At 38.6% G+C, this 25,334-nt stretch overlaps 1 protein-coding gene across 1 annotated transcript in view; it reads right to left on the reverse strand.

The window, feature by feature from the left end:
* Nucleotides 1-6,136: 6,136 nt before the first annotated feature.
* tnfsf10l (TNF superfamily member 10, like) overlaps nucleotides 6,137-25,334 on the reverse strand; it is a 60,137-nt gene continuing 40,939 nt past the window's right edge. The window contains exons 3-7 of the mRNA XM_054601536.1: nucleotides 10,949-10,985; nucleotides 10,766-10,861; nucleotides 8,704-8,867; nucleotides 8,001-8,111; nucleotides 6,137-7,269 (exon numbers count right to left, since the gene is read on the reverse strand). Coding sequence (XP_054457511.1) covers nucleotides 7,084-7,269; nucleotides 8,001-8,111; nucleotides 8,704-8,867; nucleotides 10,766-10,861; nucleotides 10,949-10,985 — 594 coding nt within the window. The 3' untranslated portion in view covers nucleotides 6,137-7,083. The remainder of the gene's footprint in view (nucleotides 7,270-8,000; nucleotides 8,112-8,703; nucleotides 8,868-10,765; nucleotides 10,862-10,948; nucleotides 10,986-25,334) is intronic.

Below are 25,334 nucleotides of genomic sequence, written 5' to 3' on the forward strand. Positions count from 1 at the left end.
GGTTGCTAGTCTACCGCTGCCTCCATCAGTGTGTTTACTTGTGTTATAGTGCGACTTTGGTTAGTTCTGATTCACCAAGGTTACACAATAACACAAAAAAACAACCAATGGAGTCAATGGTAGACCAGCAACCCTCATATTTTTTTTTTTTAGTGTGGTATCTTTGGCAAGAGCTTATATCGGCTCCAGTTTAACCCCAGAAACAAAGAGGTTGAACTGGCGAAAATATTCAAAATGTACCAGACACTTTAACTGGGAGTGATTTCTTTTAGGTCGGCCTTTGTTTTAGTTGAGAAAAATACGCATTTCTCCGTCCACAGCAGTACATTGCTTTATTGCTGTTCCGGTACTAGTGTCTGCTTTTCCAAACTTTCTACTGTTGGTAAAACAATGATTATGGATGAGTACCTTACTTTAAAAGACCTGAACTATCCGATTATAGGTACTTTATAGACCTATTGACCACTAGTAGTGCTAGGGAGCAATGTTTTTAAGAGTAGTACCACATACAGAGGCGACGCAAAACCCAATCGTTAGTGCAAAACCCAATCGTTGCTGGCGCTAACATGGCAAGAAATGCAGCAGTGCATCAAAGGAAGCAAGACAGTAGAGGGATAATAGCTAGAAAACATAGATGCAAATTTCAAACATTTTCCATGTTTTATGAGGTTGGATACAATTTCTGTCACCATTCCTCAAAGATACGCACAATTTATTAAGGTTAGAAACAGTAAATGTAACTTTAACACTTGGTATCTCCAGTGGTTTGTTCGTGGTGCTTTTCACTCTCCAACCAAAAGAAGCTGTTGCTTTTGGACGACCGAAACTCTGCGCACCTCAAACAGAGCCTGTGATGGATTTCCTTTGGAAATGTGTGATCATGTTCAGCAAACCGCAACACTTTCACAAATATGAACACAGCATGGGTCTCAGTCGGGAGGTCCAAAGCAGCACAGAGCTGGAAGCCGGTCTCAGTGTTGATTTACACTCTATGATTCACAGTAACCGCTCAGCATCTTTCCCCACGTCTGATGGAGAACAAATGATGGACGATGCGTGCGACCGGCGGCCTGGCGGTCTCCAACGCTGCAAAACTTTAGAAATGGAAAACCACTTTTGTGCAGAGCCAAACACAAAACCTAATTAATGACCCGCAGAGAGTATTTTACGTAAATATGGAACATGGGGAGTTCTTCAATAATGCAAACAGAACTGCCAAGTTAAACAGTATCGTGCTGCGGTCTCGTGTTGGATTCACAGCGGACCGCTAACTAAGTGTTAGTTTCAAATGTCAGCACACACACACAAACACACACATACACATTCTCGCTAACTCAAATATAAATATAAAATGACAGTGGCAGTTTTTCCAGCTGATCGGATTTTAATTGGCTAATAAGTTGTTTTTACTTGGAAATGGAAGTTTGAGGCTGCATTTTCTCCCGGATTTGATATGATCACCATGGCGACCTGAGTTTTCTTTGGTGCTGGATATGTGGTTAGCAGAGGAAAAGGTCCTGGGTTTGGCTGGGAAATGTTGGTGTTGGTTTTTTTAATTTTTCTTCGTGGGTTTTCATGGGAATTGGAGACTTCAGTGCAGTCAGAATGGTTTTGGTCTGTTAACAAAACTTGAGTCTCTGGTCTTGTTTTACTCTGCCAGGTTTGCACTGGACTCTTGCTTGTTTCAGTGTCTTTTCGCCTTCACTCGAATCTTCTTGAAGTATAAAGTTGAAGATAAACTTAAAGCTTAGTTCATACTCGCCGTAATGAAGCCGGCTAGAGGTGCGTGCGCCAGAAAATGACGCAAATATCACAAATATTCACTGATAAAGACATTATTAACAAGTCAAGGGGTTATTCAACGATTGCCAATTTGTTTTTTTAAATGCTTATAAAACCAGGTCTTAAAATTCTAATAAATATATATATATATATATATATATATATATATATATATATATATATATATATTCCTAACCTTCGTTTCTTTAAAATGCAATTAATATTTGACTTCTTTCCAAACAGAGCTTGTACAAAGGCAATAAAGTAGCCCATGAATATAATATATGAGTCCTTTTTCCTCCTCAGCATAGTGGAGGTTGGTTTATGGTGTTTCTTTGGTTACACTCGTTTTCACAGTTCGTTTTCTTTGTACGCCCTCTGGTGTTTTGGAGAATAATGCAAAGAACAGCGCGCAAACGCCATCCGCAGAGGTTCTTGCTATGGTACCACGTGCAATATATATGAAGTTGACGGATCCTATTCCTTTTCCTATGGAGAGATGCATGATGGAGAGTTCGCAGTGTCTAAATTTGGCCGTAATCCAAGATGGGGACGGCTAAATCACCCGACTCGAGACTTCATAACATCTGTCCACAAACCAATGGGTGACGTCACGATGACTACGTCCACTTCCTATATATAATCAGTGAGATGGCCGGAAAAGATCGTTCCAGCTTGGTCATAAATTCCGACACCCATCACCCGATATGGATGTGAACAACGTCAAACACCCTCCGAACTAAAAGTCGGAGCCGAAACAATAAAAACTGTCTAAGTCTTTCTTACTTTAACCGACTGTTTCATCTAAATGATAGACTTCTGTCTTTGCAGCTTTTTAGTTTCCACATCTCCAATTATTGTGCTGATTTGGGATGACACGGCCACACACTTTATGTGTTTAAGCATAAACAGAGCGTGGTACCGACGCAGCGTGAGTAATTGGTGTTCTTCATCATCTAAACTCAAAGTGAAGTATTTGTGACTGAGATGAGGAAGCTCGCTCTGCGGGGCGCTGCAAATGAAAAACATTTCTGCTCAGAAAGACTTAATTAACTAAGCAGTGGGAGTCGTGGGTTGTGTTCTCTGCAGAAGAAGCTTGAACAAAGTCATCTTTGGAGGGAATTCCAACTGAATGGCTGCCGATTATTCACGCCGATTATTCAGGAGTCGGCGGCAGACTAGAAACCGTGGAGTGAGTTCATCCTGGTGAGCATTGACCTAGAAGTCAAGATTAAAATAACACTAAGGCCCATGTCTGGAGTTCATTATAGACATACTTATAATGTGTTATAATCTGCTTTTAGCTCAGTTTAATCGGTTCTAAGCATTTAGACATCCAAACAATACTTAATAACAATAATCATAACACATTATAAAGCATTTTAAAATGACTTATAAGGTAAAGTATTGTAATACTTTGTACTTCCTGCTCACTAACTGACAATTGTTTGGGATCAGTGTATCATAATTCCCATATGATTATACATTTTTGGTGAATTATAATCACTTTTATAATGTATTGCAATGTGATCATAAATTACTCTCAGTGGTAATTGTTTTCTTTACAGTAAAGTGAAAAAATATGATTAAATGTTTGGACAGTAAGCCCCGCCCTAAAGCATCCCCTGCTTTATGGTCTGTTTGACTCTAAATGGAGCATCATTTACTAAATGAACATCATGCTGTATTGAAGAAGACTTGAAACTAGAGATTGAGACCATAAACTCATGTTTACAATGTTTACTGAGGGAATAAATCAAGAGAGAAGTAGAGTCATTTTCTCATAGACTTCTATACAACCAGAGGAGTCGCCCCCTGGTGGACAGGAGAGAGAATGCAGGTTTTAACACACTTCTGCATTGGACACACGCGTTAGAATTGGAAGATGCCGCCTCTTTTTTCTGTTACCTGAATGCCACAGTAGTTCTCCGACACGCTTGGAAAGGGAGGATTGCAATCTGCAACCTCACCACTAGATGCCACTAAATCCTAAACACTTCTCCTTTAAAGCGAAGTAACTATCGAACAAAAACAGAGCAAAGATTCAAGAACAAATTCCCAAAACAGATACAAAAGCGTTTGCCTTTTTCTTCTTTTCTTTCAAATTTATTTTGCCATTGCTCAGATTCATCCTGTGATCCATTGGAGGGTGATCTAGATTACACATTACCATTGTTTATAAAGCATTTAAATGACTTCACGACTGTGTAAAGGTTGTTTCTACATGTTGAAATCTAATCATTAAAATGCAAAAACAATAGATCTTTATGACTTTGATTTTCAAGAAAAACTTTTACTTTTCAACCATTTTTAAGGCAGTTTCTTAAACATTCAAATGTCCAAAACCATGCCCACTGGCAAGCGGTTGCTTTCCACTCTGTAAATGTCAACATACACAAGGAAAGTTCAAATATTTGTTTATTGTCTCAGCAACAATGTGCTACACATGTTCACAGCTACAAAACCCTCCAGTACAAACAGACACATTCAATGCAAAAGTTTTCCCAGCTGGCCAAAGGGGGCTTTGTGTGTTAGCGTACGCTGCATTATCGCCAATCGCTCGACCTTGTTTTTAGTGATCTGTTGGTGCTGGTCGGAGTGCAAGGAAGAAAAGATGATTGTTGAAGTTCACTCTAATAAACGGACTCGGGGCCCAGGTAACGGCAGACGTGATGGAGCGCCAGCGAGCTTAGAGAAAGCGAAACGTGAGCAGGTGCGTGCCACCCGGCAGACAATCAAATAGCAGCTAAAAACAGCAATCAAACTAAATTAAATTTGCCTCCAACTTTGCACAGGAAAAATAAACGGCGTGTGTTGTTGTGTGTTTTCGTAGCTTTGAAACAAACCCAGAGTATAAAGTAACCTCGCATAGAGTATATTCACAGGTATGTGTGAACTCCTTTCTCTCTCAGGGAAAACAAACAGATGCTACACAATCTGTGTGTGTGTGTGTGTGTGTGTGTGTGTGTGTGTGTGTGTGTGTGTGTGTTAGTTTTATGAATTGTTTTAGCCCTTTGAACAAACATGAGCGAACACACACTGCATGCCTCCAACTGATAGCTGACAACTACCAGATGGCACATGGCGGCTTGGCAGTGCAGATAAAGTGTTTTGTATCTTTACAACGTGACGCTGGATGGTGTGGTGCGAGGTGTGTGTGTGTGTGTGTGTGTGTGTGTGTGTGTGTTTGTGTCTTTGCCAGATATAAACATTTTAATAAAAGAGCGTGCTAGTCGGTGCATGTTTCATGTCTGTGAATATCTTCTATAGCTTCATCCAAATCTTTCTTTATGTTCGTCTGTGTCTTGTTAGTAAATCTGCTTCATGTTTTTCCCCAAAATTCACCTTTTTCTTTTTTCAGGGTTCGCTTGCTGAACTGGTTTGAGTGACTTTATATATACGTGTGTGTGTGTGTGTGTGTGTGTTTCAGTGTCGGAGTGGTGCAAAATGTTTGCATGTGTTTTTGTGAATGTGTTTCCAGTTCTGCTGCTGTGTCACCAAATGACTTTTGTTTTCTTGATAGCTACGACATTTCTATCTGGTAAGATCCAGAATTAGAGGATAGCTTTGATACCAGATTGATGCCAGGAGACAGCTATAGCTTAGCTTAGCACAGCGAGCATGGCTGGAGAGTGACAAAATCCTCCTGCAGGCTAGCCGTTTCCCTCTGCTTCCAGTCTTTGTGCTAAGCTAAGCTAACTCTTCCCTGTCCTCGTTCACATTTTCTTTAGTGTTAATGTTTTATCTGCTAACCCAATGTAACTCTGCTCACATTTCAAGTCTCTCTTTTTGTTTCTAGATGTTAATGTGTGTGTTTTGTGTGCAGTCAATTATCCAGTGTGATATTTGAATTGTTTAGTGGCAACTTTAATGCATCAGTGGTTTGAAGGACTGAGGATGTCTCTGTTGAAATTTGCAAAAGTGACTGTTGTTGAAGGCATCTAGTGAGTGTATTTTAATGTGAAGCAGCTCCTACCAACAAGTTCAAACATGGATTTTATTATATTTAACCTCTTTTGATCTGAAAACCATCCAAACCACCCCTCCGTCTTGTTCCCGCGCTTTTGTTGTGTTTTGTTTCTGTCCGGTTGCTCAACTGATCCTTCAAAACAACAGTCCAACCAGAAAGACGAGATATTTAACATTCTTTACAAGAAAAGTAAAAAGAGAGATTAGAAAGGGGAAGTGAAGGAGACAGAAGAGGGATCAACAACACAGACCGGTCGGGCTGCATACCACACTTTTTTTCTTTTATTTTCTTCTTCATACTTAAAAGACCTCGGCCTCTTCCACCTCCTGGTTTTCATTCCTCCTTTTCCTTGCAGACTCCTTCGTTTAAAAAAAAAAAAAAAAAAAAAAAGGCACTCTGTGTTGCTTCTCACAGTCTCATTTCTGTATCCAGACGAAGCAAACCGCATCCTCGTCTTAAGTCTTTGCATAGAATCCACAGATCTAGTGTTGATTTAAGTCCTCAGCGAAATCCAAGTGGTTTTAAGTCCAGTCAATGTAAAAAACACACATGAATTACTTTCAAAATCACCACAGTTCAATGTCAACGTCTCAGCCATTCATATGTACAGCACTCTCATGGCACGCTTTTAAAAAAGAAAAAGTTTATTCCACATGTTTTTGTTGCTTTGGTTTGATCATTTGATTTTTTCTTCTACTACTATTCCAACGTCCGTCCTCACATTTTCGATGCAGAGGATTTCTTTTCTTAATATGTGTACATTCTTCGGTCTTGAATCCAGATCCGAGTGGCTCCTCGACTGCTTCCCATAAAAAAAATAAAAAAGGGCCGCTGACGTGCGAGAGAGTGAGACTCACGTGTTATTTTGGGGAAAAGACAACAGGTGGGCTCTAATGTTTTTGGGGCGATTCTCATCTCAGATTTCTAGCGTTTTTTAAAACTGCGGTCCAAAAAAGGCAATTTTCCTTCCCCAAAGACGTATCAGAAAAATCGATATTCTCACCATTATTTTTTTACGTGATTGCACATATTGAATATCTTGCTCTCTCGACGGTTTGGTTTTGCCCTCAGCGGAGATTAAAGGAAGTCAAATCCACTTTTTCTTTCCCCCTTTAACTCAAGCAAAGCCTCCAAAAAAAAATAAAAAAAATCCTTCCATCCTTCATTGCATCCGTCCAAGCAAACTTTGATGAACAAAGATCCCACATCTCTGCCTAAAAATGACACTTTTCCCCCAATCAACAGATATTCAAAAGGCCCCTTAACTCATTTGTCCCAATTATCCATCTGCTCCTCTCTTTATTTTAACTTTTTCTCCCATCCTTGTCCTCTCAGAGGTCCAGGCGGAAGGCGCCGAAGTAGCTGGAGGAGTCGTCGGCGTTGACCATGGTCGGGGACGAGACGGAGACGAAGAGCTCGTCGCCGGCCCTCAGCTCGAACAGCCCCCCCTGGTAGACGGAGTGGAGGGCGTACTCTGCGTCCGGAGCCCAGCACTTTGTACCCACACCCTTCAGGAGCTGGACACAAAGGGGTTAAAAGGTAAGGTAATAATTCATTCATTTATCCTGCAATTTTAATAATATTTTGTGAGTTATTATTAGTAACAGCTGCTCCTATTATCCTCTTTCATTCCCATTTTTTCTTTTCTTATAAAGTACATAACACTTTATAATTGCCATCTTTAATAAATGAAAACTTTAGTTAATAGTCATTCTACTGATAACAAACAATGACATTTTATTAATCATGCTTACTAATTAGGACTAATGCTTTAATTCTTATAAGTAGTTTGTGTAGTATGAAATAATTTGTCTGTAAAGGATAAATTGAATCATAGCTGATAAAGGACGATAATAATTACGTTTTGATTACTTCAGTAAACTATTTATAACAGTTTGTTTTTGCTCACATTAAAACATTTTATATATTGTATTAAGTATTTGTGCATTGTTAGGAAACTGTTTGTAAAACAATAAATAAAAAAACAATAAAAAATAAATGAAACTGTTTGTAAAACAATAAGTAAAATAAATAAAACTGTTTGTAAAACAATAAATAAAATAAATAAAACTGTTTGTAAAACAATAAATAAAATAAATGAAACTGTTTGTAAAACAATAAATAAAATAAATAAAACTGTTTGTAAAAGGAGCTGGACACAAAGGGTAAAAAGGTAAGACGGATGTTTTAAATCACTCGACCTGACAGTATGATTGTGGAGGTGGGGGGGGATAAGGGGCTCACGTACCTGTATGGGGCTCGGGTAGGAGGTTTTCTTGTAGACGCACTGAACCAGCTGGTGGCTGACGCTGCGCTCGTCTCCTTCACTGGCTGCTGGGGACGGATAACGAAAATACACCTGGAGGCAGAGAGGATGAAGCTAATTATTAGGATCGTTCCACTCCTGTTGTAAAGGCATGCATCTGAAAAAAGCACGATTATTTGATTATTTTAAAACAGATATTAATCTAAAACTATGTGAGGATTTTTTAGCTTTGAGAAAAAAAATATTACAAACTGAATTTCTGTGAGTTTATACATTTTACAAGTTACAAATTGAGCTCTAAAAACTTTCTTTGGGCATTTGTGCCTATTTTCTGTTCGTTTATAGACTAAAAGTTGATTTATTGAGATGATTAAAACTAAAAATAATCATAATTTGCTGCTATTTTGTGGATAAGAACTGTTGTTGTTGGGAAAACATGAATACATTTCAAATATATTCAAGCAGTATTGGTCTTCTAGATATCGTTTGTAGTTGGCATTAATCGAAGAGTTGTCGGCTCATTTTTTCCCTTAGATGCACCACAAAAAGCTTATATAAAAAAAAACATGATTTTCTGTTTGTTTTATTGTCAAAATCTCCATCTGGAAAGAGAAACAAGTTTGCACAAAATATCCATAAAAGAAAATAATAAAAAACACTGAATTAAATAACACAGTACGCTCACCTGTGAGTACAGGTAGTACCGCCCGTCCTGAGGCACCCGCAGCTTCCCATTGGACAGCGTCATGTTGTGCAGGTGAGCTCCGAAGCTCTGGTTGGCCCACGTGCGGACCACGTGGCGACAGGACTGGTGGAGACCCGCCATGGGGATCGGGTACGGAGGGAACCCTGCAGGCCAGAAAAAAAGAAATGTATATATTTAGTTTCCATAGTAACCAAGCATCTCTTCCTGTGCATGTTTGCATCACTTCCTGTCCCCTATGCCTTAAGCTCAGCCTCTCTTCCTTCTTCCCTATCACACACACACACACACACACACACACACACACACACACACACACACACACACACACACACACACACACACACACACACACACACAGTGACACCATCCCTGCCCTTTGTCAACCTGATGGAAATAACATCAGTCGGCCTCTGCCAGATTGCCGACACCCTTCAGTTTGCACGCCAGTCTCTGATGCAGCGATACAAACGTCTGGACAGCACACACACACACACACACACACACACACACACACACACACACACACACACACACACACACACACACACACACACACACACACACACACACACACACACACACCACATTCCAACTTTGTAGAATTCCGCCTTTTACAACATGCATACGCTCCATTATTCTTGTGTGACGGCGTTCTAATAAATATCTGATTTTACACCGATACACTTCACCGAATCGGCTCAAAGCGAGTTCATGAAAGCTTTTTTTTATTTATTTTTTTATTATTCTGCAAAACAAACGTCTCTGGCAAGCAGGAAGTGACATTTATTGGAAGAGGAATTTGTCAAAAACAAGGAATCTGAATCGTTTAAACTGAAACATTTCATATTTCATATTTGAAACAACTGAATGTGATCCTTAATACACCAGGTTCAAATCCTCTGGTGCTGCTTTTATTTTAATGATTTACAGATTTATACAATTTATTTAAGGTATGTTTTAGCAGCCTGTTTCTTAAAGGAAGATTTAAGGATATAATTCATTAATTTATCCTGCAATTTTAATAATATTTTGTGAGTTATTATTAGTAACAGCTGCTCCTATTATCCTCTTTCATTCCGATTTTTCCTTTTCTTATAAAGTACATAACACTTTATAATTGCCGTCTTTAATAAATTAAAACTTTAGTTAATAAATCATTCTACTGATAACAAACAAAAAAATGATAATTAAGCATGCTTACTAATTATGACTAATGCTTTAATTCTTATAAGTAGTTTGTGTAGTATGAAATAATTTGTCTATAAAGGAAAAATTGAATCATAGCTGATAAAGGACGATAATAATTACATTTTGATTACTTCAGTAAACTATTTATAACAGTTTGTTTTTGCTCACATTAAAACATTTTATATATTGTATTAAGTATTTGTGCATTGTTAGGAAACTGTTTGTAAAACAATAAATAAAATAAATAAAACTGTTTGTAAAACAATAAATAAAATAAATGAAACTGTTTGTAAAACAATAAATAAAATAATAATAGATAGATGCACCAGAATCCAAATATTAACAAAGTAATAACTATTTAAATAATGTTTATAGATGCTTTGCAAAGTGTTTTAACCATTTAAACAAAGTATTATAATCATCTTTTGCATCTTTATAAAATATATATATCGTTGTTTGTTTATAGTAAAATATAATAAATAATTATGAACTTAAAGTTAATTAACTCTCAATTTACTATTTATTAATGATTGTTCTTCTTCTTTTTGTTATTTTCTACTAATTTTCACATATTCTCGCTCTCACAAACCAGCACGCCGTAACGTTTCTCCTTCAAGATGTCTGAAGCAATTTAAATCAGAAATAAATCGCTCTTTGTTCTTGTTATTTAGGTTTATGGTTTTTATTGCTCAGTACACACAGTGCTTTTCCCAGCAGCCGTAAACCTCGTAAACCTCTAACCTTGACATCATAATAACACACAGGGGCAATAAAACCCCCAAATAACATCAGTGGTATTTCCTTTTCACTCTTCCTTCAACTCTTGAACTGAAAAAAGAAATGTCCCCCTCACCTTGAGAGCTGGTGTCTCTGAGGGTCAGGTGGGCCGACGGCCTCTGGGCCACCGATGTCACCGAGTTGTTGAAGGAGCGAGGCATGGTCCTGGCTTCTGATGGAGGGAGGGAAGTATTAGAATAAAAAAATGGCGTTCGTTGCATCGTTGTTTGTGTTGTGAGAGAAATAAACATTTGCTCACCTATGAAGGTTTGTTTGGAGATGATGTTCTCCGTCACCTGAGAAAAGAAAAGCATGCAGGTCAATAACAATGTGAGAGACAAAGCAAACGTCACCAGCAGTAACAGCAGTGTAATGTTTACCCTTCAGGAACATATAAATGGGAGTCATGAGATTTGTTTGTACATTTGAATGAGGCTTTATTTGACTTAAAAGTTAATAATTAACCTGAGATTGTTTCTTTGCTGTGTAAACACTGACTGTGAATGTCGTTGTGCAGATTTGCAGTTACTTTAAGGAACTTTTAACTGGTAATGAATCAGTCTTAGTTTAGTCCTGATCTTCTATAAGTGAACAAGACTATAAGAGAGAAGATTGTCTGTTTCTATATAGTTATTCTTAATGGGAAGGAGGAGGGTCAGACTGTCAGCTGCAGTAAAATTCGAGGGAGAAACACCACCACACGACCAAAAAATCAACAACAAATGGAAGTTCCTTGTGTTAACTTTAAATCACGACACCCTCTGTGGACAACCTTAGACCTTTTGAGTCAGATCAGAAAAAACTCCCCTTTATTGGTAAAAAACCCACAACAGGACAGACAAACATGCAATAGAGATCATATATATATAAACTTATATTAAGTGAACATTAAATGAAGTATTTTAAGAATCAGATTTTCAGTGTTAAAGCATAAATAATTGAAGTTTTGCTCCACAAGCTTTTAAGGTAATGTATTGACGCTACATCAATTTGACCATGAAGTTATAAAAATGGTTTAGTACTTTATCATGATATTAAAAAAATAAAATAAAACATAAAATAAGACGTTTAAAAATGTTAAGTTGCAAACGAAATAAATCTAATTTCTTTGTTATTGGTTATAGACAAAATGTACAACAAAGGAAAAACCTTGATATTATGTAAAGTTTCTCAATGTGTCTTTATGCTTTTACAATTTACACGTTCCTGCAGCTATTAGAAGCTCCTCCCTCTCTGTAACGCATTGCATTGTGGGATAAAAGCATCTGTTACCATCACTCTTAAGTGTCTATGGTAGGATTTTAAAGACCCCTGTGTTGTTGTTTTTTTTGCTACAAGGTTGTGATTAAGTCTAGTATAAAGTTAGAAGACACATCTTCCTCCTCCTCCTCCTTTCATCAGCGCATTAATTAACCACACCCAAAAAAACTCGCCCTCTCTTTTTCTTTGCCGGCGGCACACGCCTCCTCTCTGCTTTACTTTAGCCATACATCATCATCTCAGCTCTGTTTCATCTCCACCAGATGCAGCCACGGAAACGCTGACGGACACACACACACCTATACGTACAGATGCATATACTCACACACACTCTATAACTCTTCTCTCTCTCACACACACACACACACACACACACACACACACACACACACACACACACACACACACACACACACACACACACACACACGTAAGAGCTTTCTGTGCTGACTGTTGACCTTGTTTTAGTCTTTCTCACTTTGTAAATCAAACCTCAGTCGTCTCCTTTTTAACGTATTTTCACTCATAAGAACTTTCTTCTTTTTTAACTTCCTGTCTCTATTTTTTCATCCTTTCCATTTTAAGTTCTACCTTTTTCTACCCTTGCATACGTCCAATCACCTTCCAAGCATAAAGGTCACATGTTTAATCACCTGTTACCAGTCATGTTGCCTGTACTCTCCCCCTTGGTGGTATAAATCTCCCTGATTAATGTGCTGAAAAAAACACAAAAACCTTGAATATGATTAATGCCACCGGTGTTTTAAACGGTCATCCAGCTCTAAACGTAATGTTGTGCTTGGCAGCGAGCTCGTTTTTTCTCCCGCGGCGAACGCTCAACGCTGCTCGGGCAAATTGGACGTGATCGCTGTGGGGGTTGGGTGTATATATATATATATACTACATACTCTAAGGGGAACCCAGTGCTAGCTCCGTCTCCATAGACGTGTCGTTGCCCCTTACGTTCCTTAAAGTCCCGAAAGCATAAAATGACCCGCACACACTTAAAGAAAGAGGGGGGAAATTGCCAACATATTTCTGCACCCAGCATGTGGCTGTGGTTGAACAAGAAAAAAAGTACAATACCCACTGCGACATGTTCTCAATACGAATTTCACGTCTGCTGTCTTTTTTAAAAGCTTAAACGTTCACATGTGAAACTAGCGGATGACTAAAGAGTGAAATCAGCTGAAGCTTATTTATGTTCCACGCACAGCAGTGGAAGCTTTCTATGGCGTCCTGAGAGACCTCTGACCAGCTGTACATTTAGAGGTGAACGCTGCAATCATGCAGAGTTATCGTCCGTTTTACTGTGTTTTTCTTACTCGCCTTTTTTTGTGTGTGTGTGTGTGTGTGTGCATGCATCTGTTTTGTATTTAGAACAAATCCTAAGTTGTTAGATATTAACGCACTCACAGTTAAAAGGCGTAAAAGAAAACAGCTTGAAATGAATCGCAAAGATGCTAAACTTAGGAAAATGAATGTGACAATTTGAGAAAATTACTTCCCGGAGGAGACGTGTAAGAAAAAAAACAACTCAATATGGCGCAATGAAGTTCAGATAAAACTCTCGCTGTGTCTAATTAAGTCTTCATTTCAAATCGTGATGAATAGTTGCTGTTTTTTCCCCGCTGATGTAGAACAAATGGCTGCAAACGGCATCTTATAAAAGGGAGCGAAAACAGGTCCTAATACTCAAAACACCATAAACACAATATACCTAAAAACAAGCCTGTAGTATCCCAGCAGCAGCACTCCCATCCGGTGTTACCGGTTAGAAACGGGACATTCTTGGCTCTGCAGGTGTTTTTTAGTGAGATACATTTAAAATCAAAGGTACCAGCTTTTAACTTCTTGTGTTGTTCGGATGATTCCATCTTGAAGTCATTATTCTGCCCTTTAATTTAAAGGTCAATTACTGCCATCATGAGATAATCCCAGATAATAAAGGCTTCAGCTTGTTGGTGCAGACGGTTAATGACAACAGCATGCTCTGAATGAAACTATTTTGGCAGATTTTTTCTCTTAATTTAGTTGTAATGCCTGCTTGAAATGTCCTCGCTAGTTTTTAGCACATTTAATCGACATCACGTTGGTTTTTTTTGTCAAGATTTAGTTGAATTACTCAAAGAAAACCATAAATGTTTGAGTGTATTTTTATTCAATAAAAACATTGTGGACATCAGATTATAGTGAACATTCCAGTCAGTCTCTAGCCAAAATATAACCTTGTTTCTTTCTTACAAACGCTGTTTTTGTCATTGTTAAATTAAGTAATAAGTTACTCAGAGTCCTCCTCACTGGACCGCTATGGTTCTGATGTTGCGTGTAACACAGGGAAAAACTAAACTGCTGCTCTATAAAATTACATTCCCTTTTTTTTGCCAATGTGTATAGAGATTTTGGGGATTTTTTTTTTTTTAACTACATGTCTCGTCTGTTTTTGTCAACTATATTGCATGTTGATAAAGTCAGTAAGTGTAAGGAAACCATGACTCAACATATTAAGTTATAGTTTTCGCTATCGAAATTAACACTGAAACACCTGATGGCCGCTATCAGAAAGCGGTTATTTGTACCACATAGATCCCCAAAAAAACAAAACCTTATATATTTACATAAAAAGTAATCTAAAGTAACATTTATTTGTAAAGAAAATAGAAAAAAGACTTATCAGAAAGGTTGTTGATCTTAAATCCATTCTTTTGTTTCATAGTTGTTTCGTTGTCTTCACTATAACGAAGGCTATTATCATGCTGTCCGTAGTTATACCTACAAACATGTATGCATTGTAATTCGTAAATATTCCACAAAATCATTTTGTATTTTCATCCATTAATGAGGACCGCAAAACCCAACACAATGCCGGTAGGAGTGGAAATGGATGGGTCAAACAAAACAACCTTTCTATTCTAAATAAGTTGTTTCTTGTGAAGAGGGAAGTTTATTTTGAAAAGACTATGCATGTAACAAGCGTAATTTGACACGTGTTGCTGGACATAATGTTTTCTCATGTTTGTCTTAATCAAATTCCTTCCCACACTATTCATTGATATGACAAGGTAACCATCTAATAAAATAATTTGGTTGGTCATGAGAAAGGATCTTCATACACCTACACTTCTTATTGTCCTCTGTATTTAACAGTAGCAATAGATGAGAAAAGATAATATCAGATATGCTTTATTGTCCCTAAGGGGGATATTTTGATTTAGCAATAATTCTGCACACATCTGCAGTCTGCTTAGAATAATACAAAGCCAACAGACACTACAGTTACACACCAAAGATGATGTCAAATGTTTTACAAGCTCTGAGAGATACTAAATAGGCATTCTATCACAATGATTAATTCGGTTTATTATTGAGTAATGTAAAATACATTTGGAAGAAAGAAAGCTTACAGAAACAGCATGAAACTAAAGAACAGGAAGCGTTCTATCTTTTCACTGATTCATAAAAACCCAACAATGGCGTCAATACTATCATCTATAGTAAGTTGACCTTTTTGATTATTTCTCTATCCCTCAATCAAGTGGATTCCAGCGCCATGTTTTGTCGAATTGTATATATATATATATTTTTGTGAAGCCACGTCATTAGTATTTCTCTTGGCTGCCGTGAGCGGTATTCGGCTGCAACAAAGGAGTGGGAGTTGTAGTAAATCTGTCTTCTTTAGATTCTGCCGTGGCTTCTGGGACGACCCAGATGGCTCCCTGGGCATATATTCTGTCAAGTGAGCCAGATATCTCACTCCAACAGTTACCTAAGGAGCAGCTCTGACAGGAAATACGTGCTATAAGGGAACTTCTAGTACACGCTTTTTTGTTCAAGGGATGTCTCTTATACCAGCGCTTCTATTTAAATAGAGACCAGAGACAGAAGGGTTGAAAAGGTCACAACAGGACCGCTTGTTATGCATGCCTTCAGGGTACAAAGATGACCTCTGATTGCATTACTTAGGCGCTCAACTGCAGCTTTACTTGCCCATGAAATGTGTGTTTTCTTAGGGTTTTTCATATCACAAAGCGTGTGACATGCCCTCCAGTCCTGACTTCAGTTTGATGGATGCCTTGTCCTCATTGATGACATCGGTTGCATCATTTTTCTCGCCTTGGACGCAAGCATGAACCTGCAGAAAAGTCAGCTGCTTATATTATACCTTGAGCAAGAAATTTGTTTGACGCTGTGTCGCGAAAACCCATCAGCATTGAGATTCTGCATTTCCTGCCGTTCTGACATTGTTTGTGGCCACCCAACCTATGCAATAATAGTTAAAATAGTTTTTTCTGTCTGTAAATATTACGGTATATTTCAGTTATTGTTGTTTTTCTACTGTTTTTATTGCTTATTTATAACACTTGTTTTTTGTTTTTTTTCGTTTTTTATTTTTATCTTGTGTTTCTTCTACTATATCTCTTGTGTGCACTTTACTCTACGCTGCTGTAAGCCTGCAAATTTCCCTGCTGCGGGACTAATAAAGGATTATCTTATTTTATCTCTCTTATCTCTCTTATCAAAACTACGATATCTTATATTTCAACAGAGAACGGTCAAAAGTAGGGGTATAAATCAGGCAGCAACCTCCGGTCCGGAAAAAATAAGCCTAAAGTGTCTTAAAGCTGCATTCTCTCTCCTGTCCACCAGGGGGCGACTCCTCTGGTTGTATGGAAGTCTATGAGAAAATGACTCTACTTCTCTCTTGATTTATTCCCTCAGTAAACATTGTAAACATGAGTTTATGGTCTCAATCTCTAGTTTCAAGTCTTCTTCAATACAGCATGATGTTCATTTAGTAAGTGATGCTCCATTTAGAGTCAAACAGACCATAATGTTGATGGAGCAGGTACAATGATAGCATAGTTTAGCACTGATCGATCCAAACTCCGTTCAGAAAACAAGCATTTCAAAAGTTTTGTTGTCTTCTTGTGGCAAAACGCCTAACAAAAGACGAATTCAGACTTTAAACAAATCTGCATTTTTATGTAGTTATTTCGGCATCCTCTTTATTCATTTATTCCAACTGAATTACAGCTAAATGTTTATTAGGGGTTCTTACAGCTGTATTTAACCAGCCCACATGTGAACACGGCTCGGTGTGAGCACAGCGTTACAGACGCTGAAGTGGATTTGACGAATTGGTAATGAGATTGGGTTTCAACTCTCCAACCATCTAACAAAAACCAGGACTTCACTGAAATGCTTTTTGATCACCTTTCCTTTAAAAAACAATAAACACTGTCTGACTGACCTCGCTGGAGGGTTAATCCCAAAGTGCCCTCTGCCAACAGGAAGTAAGTCATATTTATGTGTTTTTGAGCTTTGCTCTTAACGAGCGTTTTAGCGTCTGTCACGCGGTGGTTTTACTCTGAAAAGCCGACTCGTCTGCCCTCGTTAAGTCGGATGCTTTTATTTCCCGCTTCTCATCCTGCAGCCTCTGATGTGACAAACCTCAGAGTTCAAGTTCACTGCCAGCGTGACCTCATGTGTGTGTGCAGGCTAGACCGACATCAGTCTACTGTCAGTGTGTGTGTGTGTGTGTGTGTGTGTGTGTGTGTGTGTGTGTGTGTGTGTGTGTGTGTGTGTGTGTTCATAAAGGCTTAAGACAAGTCTGTAACGCCACAAGTCTCTCAAAACCTCTCCAGCTGCAGAAACACCAATAACAAACAAACCCTGAACTCTCCTCTTTCACCCTGTTTAGAACAACAGACAGACAGACAGAAATAGTCACATTTCCTCACACTGTCTGCAGCCAAGAGTTTAAAAAAAAACAAAGCATAAATAAGAGCACAGTGGGGGCAAATGAGAGGTTGCTCTACAAGAAGATGGTGTGAGTAAATCCTTTTTGGCATGTCTTAGCTTCTTCTACATGCCTCCGCTCCACAGTACAGATGTCACAGCAGGTGTTTTTAGCTTAAAAGCTGCTTTCCAGAAACTCCCAAGTTGGGAGACTTTAAAGAGACTAATTTATAAAAAAGTTGTAAGCAGTAAAGGCTGGGATAACCTCAGTGTATACGAGTTAAGACGAGCTGAGACACGTCAATTCTCTGGCTTTTTATCCAACTTTCTTCATTATTTTTAACAACAAAACAACAAAGATTTTCTTGGAATATTGTCCCAGTACAAACACATATATCGTCGACAAAGAGAGACAAAAATATGATAATAATACTCTGGCTTTTAATTTTGTTTAAACTTCTTTCTATTTTAATGCTGCGTTAATTATCTGCACATCTCTGCACATTTTTGTATATATGTGTAAGCTTATATGTCCATCTTTTTGAGTACTATATAAATTAAATAAAACCAAAATAAACCAGATGGATGGATCAAAATAAATTATCACTATTATGCCTTTGTGTCCAAACTTTTAAATATTTCACTGATGACAGAATACGTGAGACTGCAGCACCAAAAATCAAAAGTTTGGTGGGAAAAAAAAAACTACAACAGAGAAAAACCAGAGAGCGAAAGATGACGGACAATTATGGGGAAACGAGAGAAGAAGAGGAGGAATGAGGATAAAAAAAAAAAGAAATTGGGGAAACAGAGAGGAGAGTCAGAGTAGACAAGTATGGAGAGAAAAAAAAAAGAACAGGAGGACTGAAAGAGAGGATTGAGGGACAAGTATGCACATGAAGGAGCGTTTCTTCTGCAGATTAGCAGTAGCTGCAACCCAATACTTTAATATGCTGCTCGACCCCGACAGGCCTGGACCTGCTGTGTGTGTGTGTGTGTGTGTGTGTGTGTGTGTGTGTGTGTGTGTGTGTGTGTGTGTGTGTGTGTGTGTGTGTGTAAAACTCGGCAACAAACTTATCAAACTTATCTGGTCTAAGAGGCTACTCATTCCTCACTGTGTGTTTGCAAATGTCCTTTTTTGAGGAAGTGTAATTGCAGAAAAACCCCCCAAAGACGGAGACGAAATACCTGGGTGTTTGTGTGTCTAATGGCTTATGTTGCTCCTAGAAGCTGGGTCGATGATTAATAAGTAAGTCGGACTTTGTTTAAAGACAGATTGGTATGTAGATTTGGGGGGGAAAAGGAATGTGCTATATTAGCTGTTCTTATCGGGCCTCGTCAAAAGGAGTGTTAAGTTCAAGAATACGAGAAAAACTGCCAACAGCTCCAAAGCTAAATTTAAACCAAACACCTTTGCGTCAACAATCTGTCTTTCCCTTTTTAAAATCCCCCCCTTGCCAGACCAGTAATTGATGCTAAGCCCCATGGGAAAATGTTACCACCACGTAATTCTCCACGTCTGCACTGATATCGTTTGTTGTGTCGATATTTTCAGTATTATTCTAGTGTCCAACATGGACTCACAAGTCTCTAAACGCTTTGCTAAACTAGAAACTGAAGACCAAAAGGTGGAAATCTACCTGGTTCCGTTGCTAAAAAACTGTTTTGAAACAACTGTAGTTTATAAAAACTAATCCAAAGGCTCAAAGGTGTGAGTGTTGTCTACTGGAGTCGGGCTTTGTCTCGAAGGGTCTCAAGACCACGTTCTAAAAGTCACGGTCTCTGACAAAGACGACTCTAGATTTTATTTCAAGATCACAACTGTGGGGACATCACTTAAATGACCTGTGCATTGTCGTTGTTTATTGGTTTGCATCATTACCTTAGTTATTCATAGAACAAAATAAAACTCCCCACACATACAATTCACCTTTCATTATTGTATCAAGACGTTTATCATGATGTTTTCATCTTAACCCCTCAAAGTCTTTGTCTTGATTCGGCTGAAACCCAAAGATATTCCAATTAAAATGATTAAAAAGTGAGAAAAAACAACTCATCTTCCCATTTGAGAAGTTGGGATCCAGCAGTTTTTGATTTCTGTTTTTGCATAAACAATTAGCAGATGAACAAAACAGTTTAAAAAAAGACTACACTGCCAATTTAGCATCGTACTCCCAAGATGGTGACCGACTCTGAAACCCTAAATGGCCCAACGTATAAAACCCAAGCTGCATTTCATTACTCTAAGGATCCAACCCGTCGCTGTGCTCATTAGCGGTTTACAGTCTAGGAGCAGCGAGGAAAGCTTTTTACGACAGGTAACGCACCAGTGGCCGCCTCGATGCCAGTCTCTGATAACCGACCTGTTTGCTGTGGGAGTTTCCTGCTAGACTGATTCTGAGGAAGCACACACATGAGGGTGAAAAAAAACAGATTGATATCAACCAATTATTTACTTTTTTTCGAGGATTAAACTGTTTATACACAATAAACAGAGTCGGTTCTCACATTCACCTTCCTATGAGTGTTTGTTTGTGTTTCTCTCTCTACTGTTTCTCTGCAGGAAGACACAAACCACATTTAAAAGTGGAGGAGGCGGAGTTTCTGCAGAGATTACTTTCTCTTTCCCCTCCCTCTTTGAGTTTCTGTCACCCTTAATCTCTTTCACAAGGTGTTTTTTTTTGCTCGTCAGTACACAAACAGCATAAAGTAGGCCACGGGCGGGGTTGTTTTACAGCCTCGGTCTCTGTTCCTGATACTCTCGGTGTTTTTAAGTTTCGTTTCCACGAGCAAATACTAATCACAATACAAATACCTGTACAGGTATGCAGATATGTAATGCCTAAAGGTCAGCTGCGTTCTCTGGGACGGTATAATGCAAACTCAGAGGGTAGTAGATGGCGGGATTATGTTTTTGTTCCTACTTCTATGTTCCCAATCAAAGTAAACGCCATGCTTATATCGCTAACATCATATTGATCAGCTTGTTTGATAGAAAGAAGTGGGCAAAAGGAACACTTGCATAAAAAAACATGAATTATTTCCTTGTGATGGAGCATAAAAGCATTCTACCGTAGGTGCTTGCCTCAGCAGAACCATCCGGTTTATCATCACAATCTCAATCTGTTTTTATCGTTTCAGGTAAGAACTTTGACCGTGTCTGTTGGTGCTGACTCAGCACAATAACAGATAACAGCCCTAAAGTGCAGGAATAAACGTGCAACTGCGCGTGTAGAATCTTTGCATTCGTGTCATCGTGAGTGACATCTTCAAATGTTCAGAGGAGAACTGAGATATCTGCCTACTGCAACAGATATATCTGATTAATTGTGTCGGTTACTGGAAGTTATAAATCTTCTATCGTGCACATACAAGTTCTAACGCTTCAGGACACGAGTCTCACATAAAAGCCTGTGACATCACACAGCATACAGTGCAAATTACCCTTGTAGCAATTTTCTTTTCGTATTTAACAAAACAAAGCAGCACTCTGAATTCTGCCAACACGTTTTCTCTGCTGCAGGTAAAAACAACGATAGAGAAAGACTACTACTTCTTCTTCTTCATCTCTGACTTCTACTTCTACATGCTGCAAAACATTATCATCAATACATTAGTGTAAATAAATCTATTTATTATCCATTTGATATTTCTTTACTCCCGTCTTATTTGCATTTTTGGTATTGAGGTATCCCAAAAGTTACAGAAAGTAATCAAGATGCGTTACTTTAATATTGTGACACTTGGATTTGGTTCCGGACTTCATTTTTTTTAACATGTAATTAGAGATCGTATCGGAATACAAAAATGTTTATGTAACCCTCCAAATCCTGTCAATATGTACATTATCCAATGACTCCACCCATCTGCTGCATCTGGCAGATCGAAACAAACGCTACAACTCAGTTTGTCCCACAGCGGCCGGTCTATAGTTTACATTTAATCATCTCTAAGGACCGCAGCTTTCTTTAAATACATTGGGTTTTTTTTACGTAAAAACAAATCTGCTGAGTCTCTGCTAAGCCTGCAAGGTGGTGAGCCTCAAACTTATTGTTTAGACTGTCGAAAACCGAGCCATTTATCAAAAAGCACGACGTTGTTTCAGCCTTTCTGCTTACAGAGTGCTGACTTCATAGCAGTCCTGTGTTTACTCTTTTATCTCACGGCCATGTTTGTTCCATGCTGACAACAGAGGCAGACCACGGTCCGAGGAGTCGGAGAACATCTACTGGCTATGAATAAATGAAGAGATAAAAAAAGAGCCAAGGCGACAATGTGGCTGTGATTATTAGACAGGAGCGTGTTGTAGGGACCAAAAGTGACTCAATAAGACCCTTTGTACGCAACTAAACATGCATAATTGTGCTAATGGAGCCGTGACTTCATCAGACACAACCCTAAATGTCACATTTTTAAGGTCCCAAAAAAGTAAAAAAAAAAACCTTGTTTAAACGGAGACAATGTGTGGCCTGTTTATCCCAATAGAACCACTGTTGAGTTTTTATGCTGGGGCCAGAAGCCAAAAAGCCGAGTTTACCAGTGCAACAATATTTGGTCTGTGAATGCCTCATGTACAAATATGCTGATCCCACGAGGTTTTGCATCCTTATAAGGGTTTATTGGAGCGGTTGCTGCCTGTTATAACCTAAGTTCAACTCTTATACTCAGACATAGGAGGTTGAATAAAAGTGGACGGGGCAGCAGTGATAATAAACTACAGATTACCCAAATATCTGGCTCTCCGTCACCTCTAAGATCAGCCCCGTCGAGATAGTTTGCTACATGGCAACGGCACAAATTATGGTAAAATATGACTAATACCTCTTCACATACGAAAAAAAACCCTTTTCCTTTAGTTGCCGTTGTTATTGGTCACACATGAATCACTTTTCATCCAACTATTTTTAATCTTGTGGGGTTTTTTTTGTCTTTCTTCTGGGGAAACTATGTTAAATATCATATCAATATAATATAATATAACGGTTTGAGGGGGATGTAAATTGAAAATGAGAGGGGTAAAGGCGACGCCGTAGAAGATAAAAGGGAAGGAATAGCGCTTTATGGCAGATTTAACCAAATGTCGTGAAATGATGATAATAGCCCGAGAGACATGTATAACATCTGGGGATCAAAATCCTTTTTTTTTTTATGTACAACAAAGAACCAATAAAGAAATGGTTTATATGATTCATGATAGTCTGACAGTCTTTATATAAAACACAAAACACCAGTTATAAAAAGATTGGATTTTCTTTTGCTTGTTCCAACCGCCAACTTCTTCTTTTTCTTTTATCCTGCTAATTCCTTTTCCAAAAGAGACATTTTGTAGCTTTAACACATATGTACACTCCACTTCTCTCTTTCATACAGAGACAAGTCCTCCACGATTTCACCCAACCCCCAAAATATGAAAAACTAAAAGATAAGAAATACCAAATGAAATAGATTTCCATGTAAGTTATCCATGGATCCCAACCCCTCACGAATTCACTGAGTAATTTTAGATGTGATGCATCTTTGGGAAAAACACTATATCCTTTGGGAAAAAGGATTCAGATTGTTCATATCCTCAAACATTGTAATCACAGGAGATAAAGATATTTCCCTCAATAAAACTTTTTCAAAGAGGGTTCCCAATCTCCAGGCTTGAACCGTCTCAGTTTAAGAGTCTTCGGATGCAGTGATTGGATTAAGTGGTTTTAAATCAGTTTTATCTCTCAGGCTCCAGAGCTTGTACCTGGTGTTTAATTTAATTATCTGTGATTACTCATTAAACCCGTTCCAGTGTTCCTCTATGATCTGAATCTCCAGATCTCTTTCCCACTTCTTGTTTTGTGTTATGTGTTTGCCTTAAAATGATCAGATCGTGTATACGTGATACACGTTTAAATTCTGATTATCCTGAATCATCTCCGATGGGGAGTTCTTGGGTTTATCGAGGGAGCCTCTCTGCTTGGACTTTATATATTTCATACCTGTAAATATCTGAAGAAAGTGTTCCAGACATTGATAAACATCTTTCAAGTCCACAAAAGACGTCAAAGGTTGTGGTTACGCTCATCTTTTCAATGCGACTTTTGCGATCCGATAGAGATCAAAAATATATATTCATTTTGAGGTCAACGGAGCAGCTTTAAAACTAAGGATAAACATATTTGGTTTTCCATAAATTCTTCACAATAAAAAAACCCCCCATTGTTTCATATTAAAAAGCTTTCATTTTGAAGCAGAAACATAAGGAATTGTTGGGTTTTCATCAGCAGTAAGTCAACAGGAGTCAGACTCTCTTCCCCGTTTGCTCTCCTCTGTAAAGAACTCCCATGTTGGAGGGGAGGAAGATGATGGAGACCTACGTTTGATAAATCGTCTGGATTGTGCCCCACATGCTGTCCACACCTCACCGAGATCCAAACTCAATGCGAGCCAGAACGCTCGGATCTCGGACTTGACAGACAGACTTGACTGTTAATGCTTCCCGGTACGATTGGATGACAAAAGTTGCATTGCAAAAGCAAGTGTAACCGTTGCCAATGTGTCCCAACAGATCTTGTGTCCCAACAGATCCGTCTTAAATAGTTTTGACATTTTTTATAATTAGAAGTTTGACAGTTCATATGGTCGGCAAACAAACCGACAACTGTCTTAAAAAGAAAGTCGAATGCCTCTTTTTTCAAGAACACCAAGAACTCCCCCCATCATTCAAGTGCTATCTTCTATAAAATATTGCACACATGTATCCGTGAACAAGTGTGTCGTAATGAAAGGCTTTTCAAAATTCTTAAGTGAGATAAAGATGAAAGTGTGAAGGCCAGTGTGAGAACTCCAGACTGAGAGAGTGAGAGCGCCATAAATCCCGCAGCGAGCCGCGAGCAGCGAGCCAGGCAGCGTCTGGCTTCTGTTGGTACATTTCCATCCGTCCAGCGCTTGTTCCAAACCAGGAGTACATTATTGGAGCAGGAAAAGTGTTGAGAAAAGATGTGGAGAAGCGAAGTCACGGGAGTTAGTGCGAGTTAAAGCTGCACAGGTGCTGCAGGAATGCTGAATGTTCGCTTTATTAGACAACACCCCAGGAATGTGCGTTTGAATAAGACTTAGAAACAGGCGACCGAGTTGTTCGTCTCATGGGAGTTTTTTCTGCTCTGTGGAAATCCCCAGAAGATCATATGAGTCTGGTATTTAATACATGTATCGTGAGAGCACTTGAGAGGCTTCTTGTGTTTCGCGTTAGACGAACGGAGGACTTTTTGTGTTTGTATATCAGCTGGAAATCACCAAACAACATTGCCACCCCTCCCTGTTTGTGCACAATGACTGACATTTGCTTTTGAATAGCCGACTGTAGGGCAGAATAAGAGGCCAACTTGTTCCTTTGGCATGTGCTCGTCGCTGTAAATAACCACCATGCTAAGTCATCATTACCCAAGAGGGTGGTGATCTTTTGATACATTTTGGTGACACCTATATTTAGACTCGTACATAGTTTTGTTGTTTCTCTTTCAGCCTATAAAACCAAAACCTTGACCTTGACCAATCTTTGAGATCTTAAAGGATAAGTCTGGTGCTATTTACTTTTTTCTTACCATCAACAACTAGTATAGCCTCATATATCCTTTACATCATTGTAGCTTCCAATGTTGTCTATA

Source organism: Anoplopoma fimbria, chromosome 7, assembly GCF_027596085.1.
Source record: "Anoplopoma fimbria isolate UVic2021 breed Golden Eagle Sablefish chromosome 7, Afim_UVic_2022, whole genome shotgun sequence".
In the NCBI taxonomy this organism is placed as follows: Eukaryota; Metazoa; Chordata; class Actinopteri; order Perciformes; family Anoplopomatidae; genus Anoplopoma; species Anoplopoma fimbria.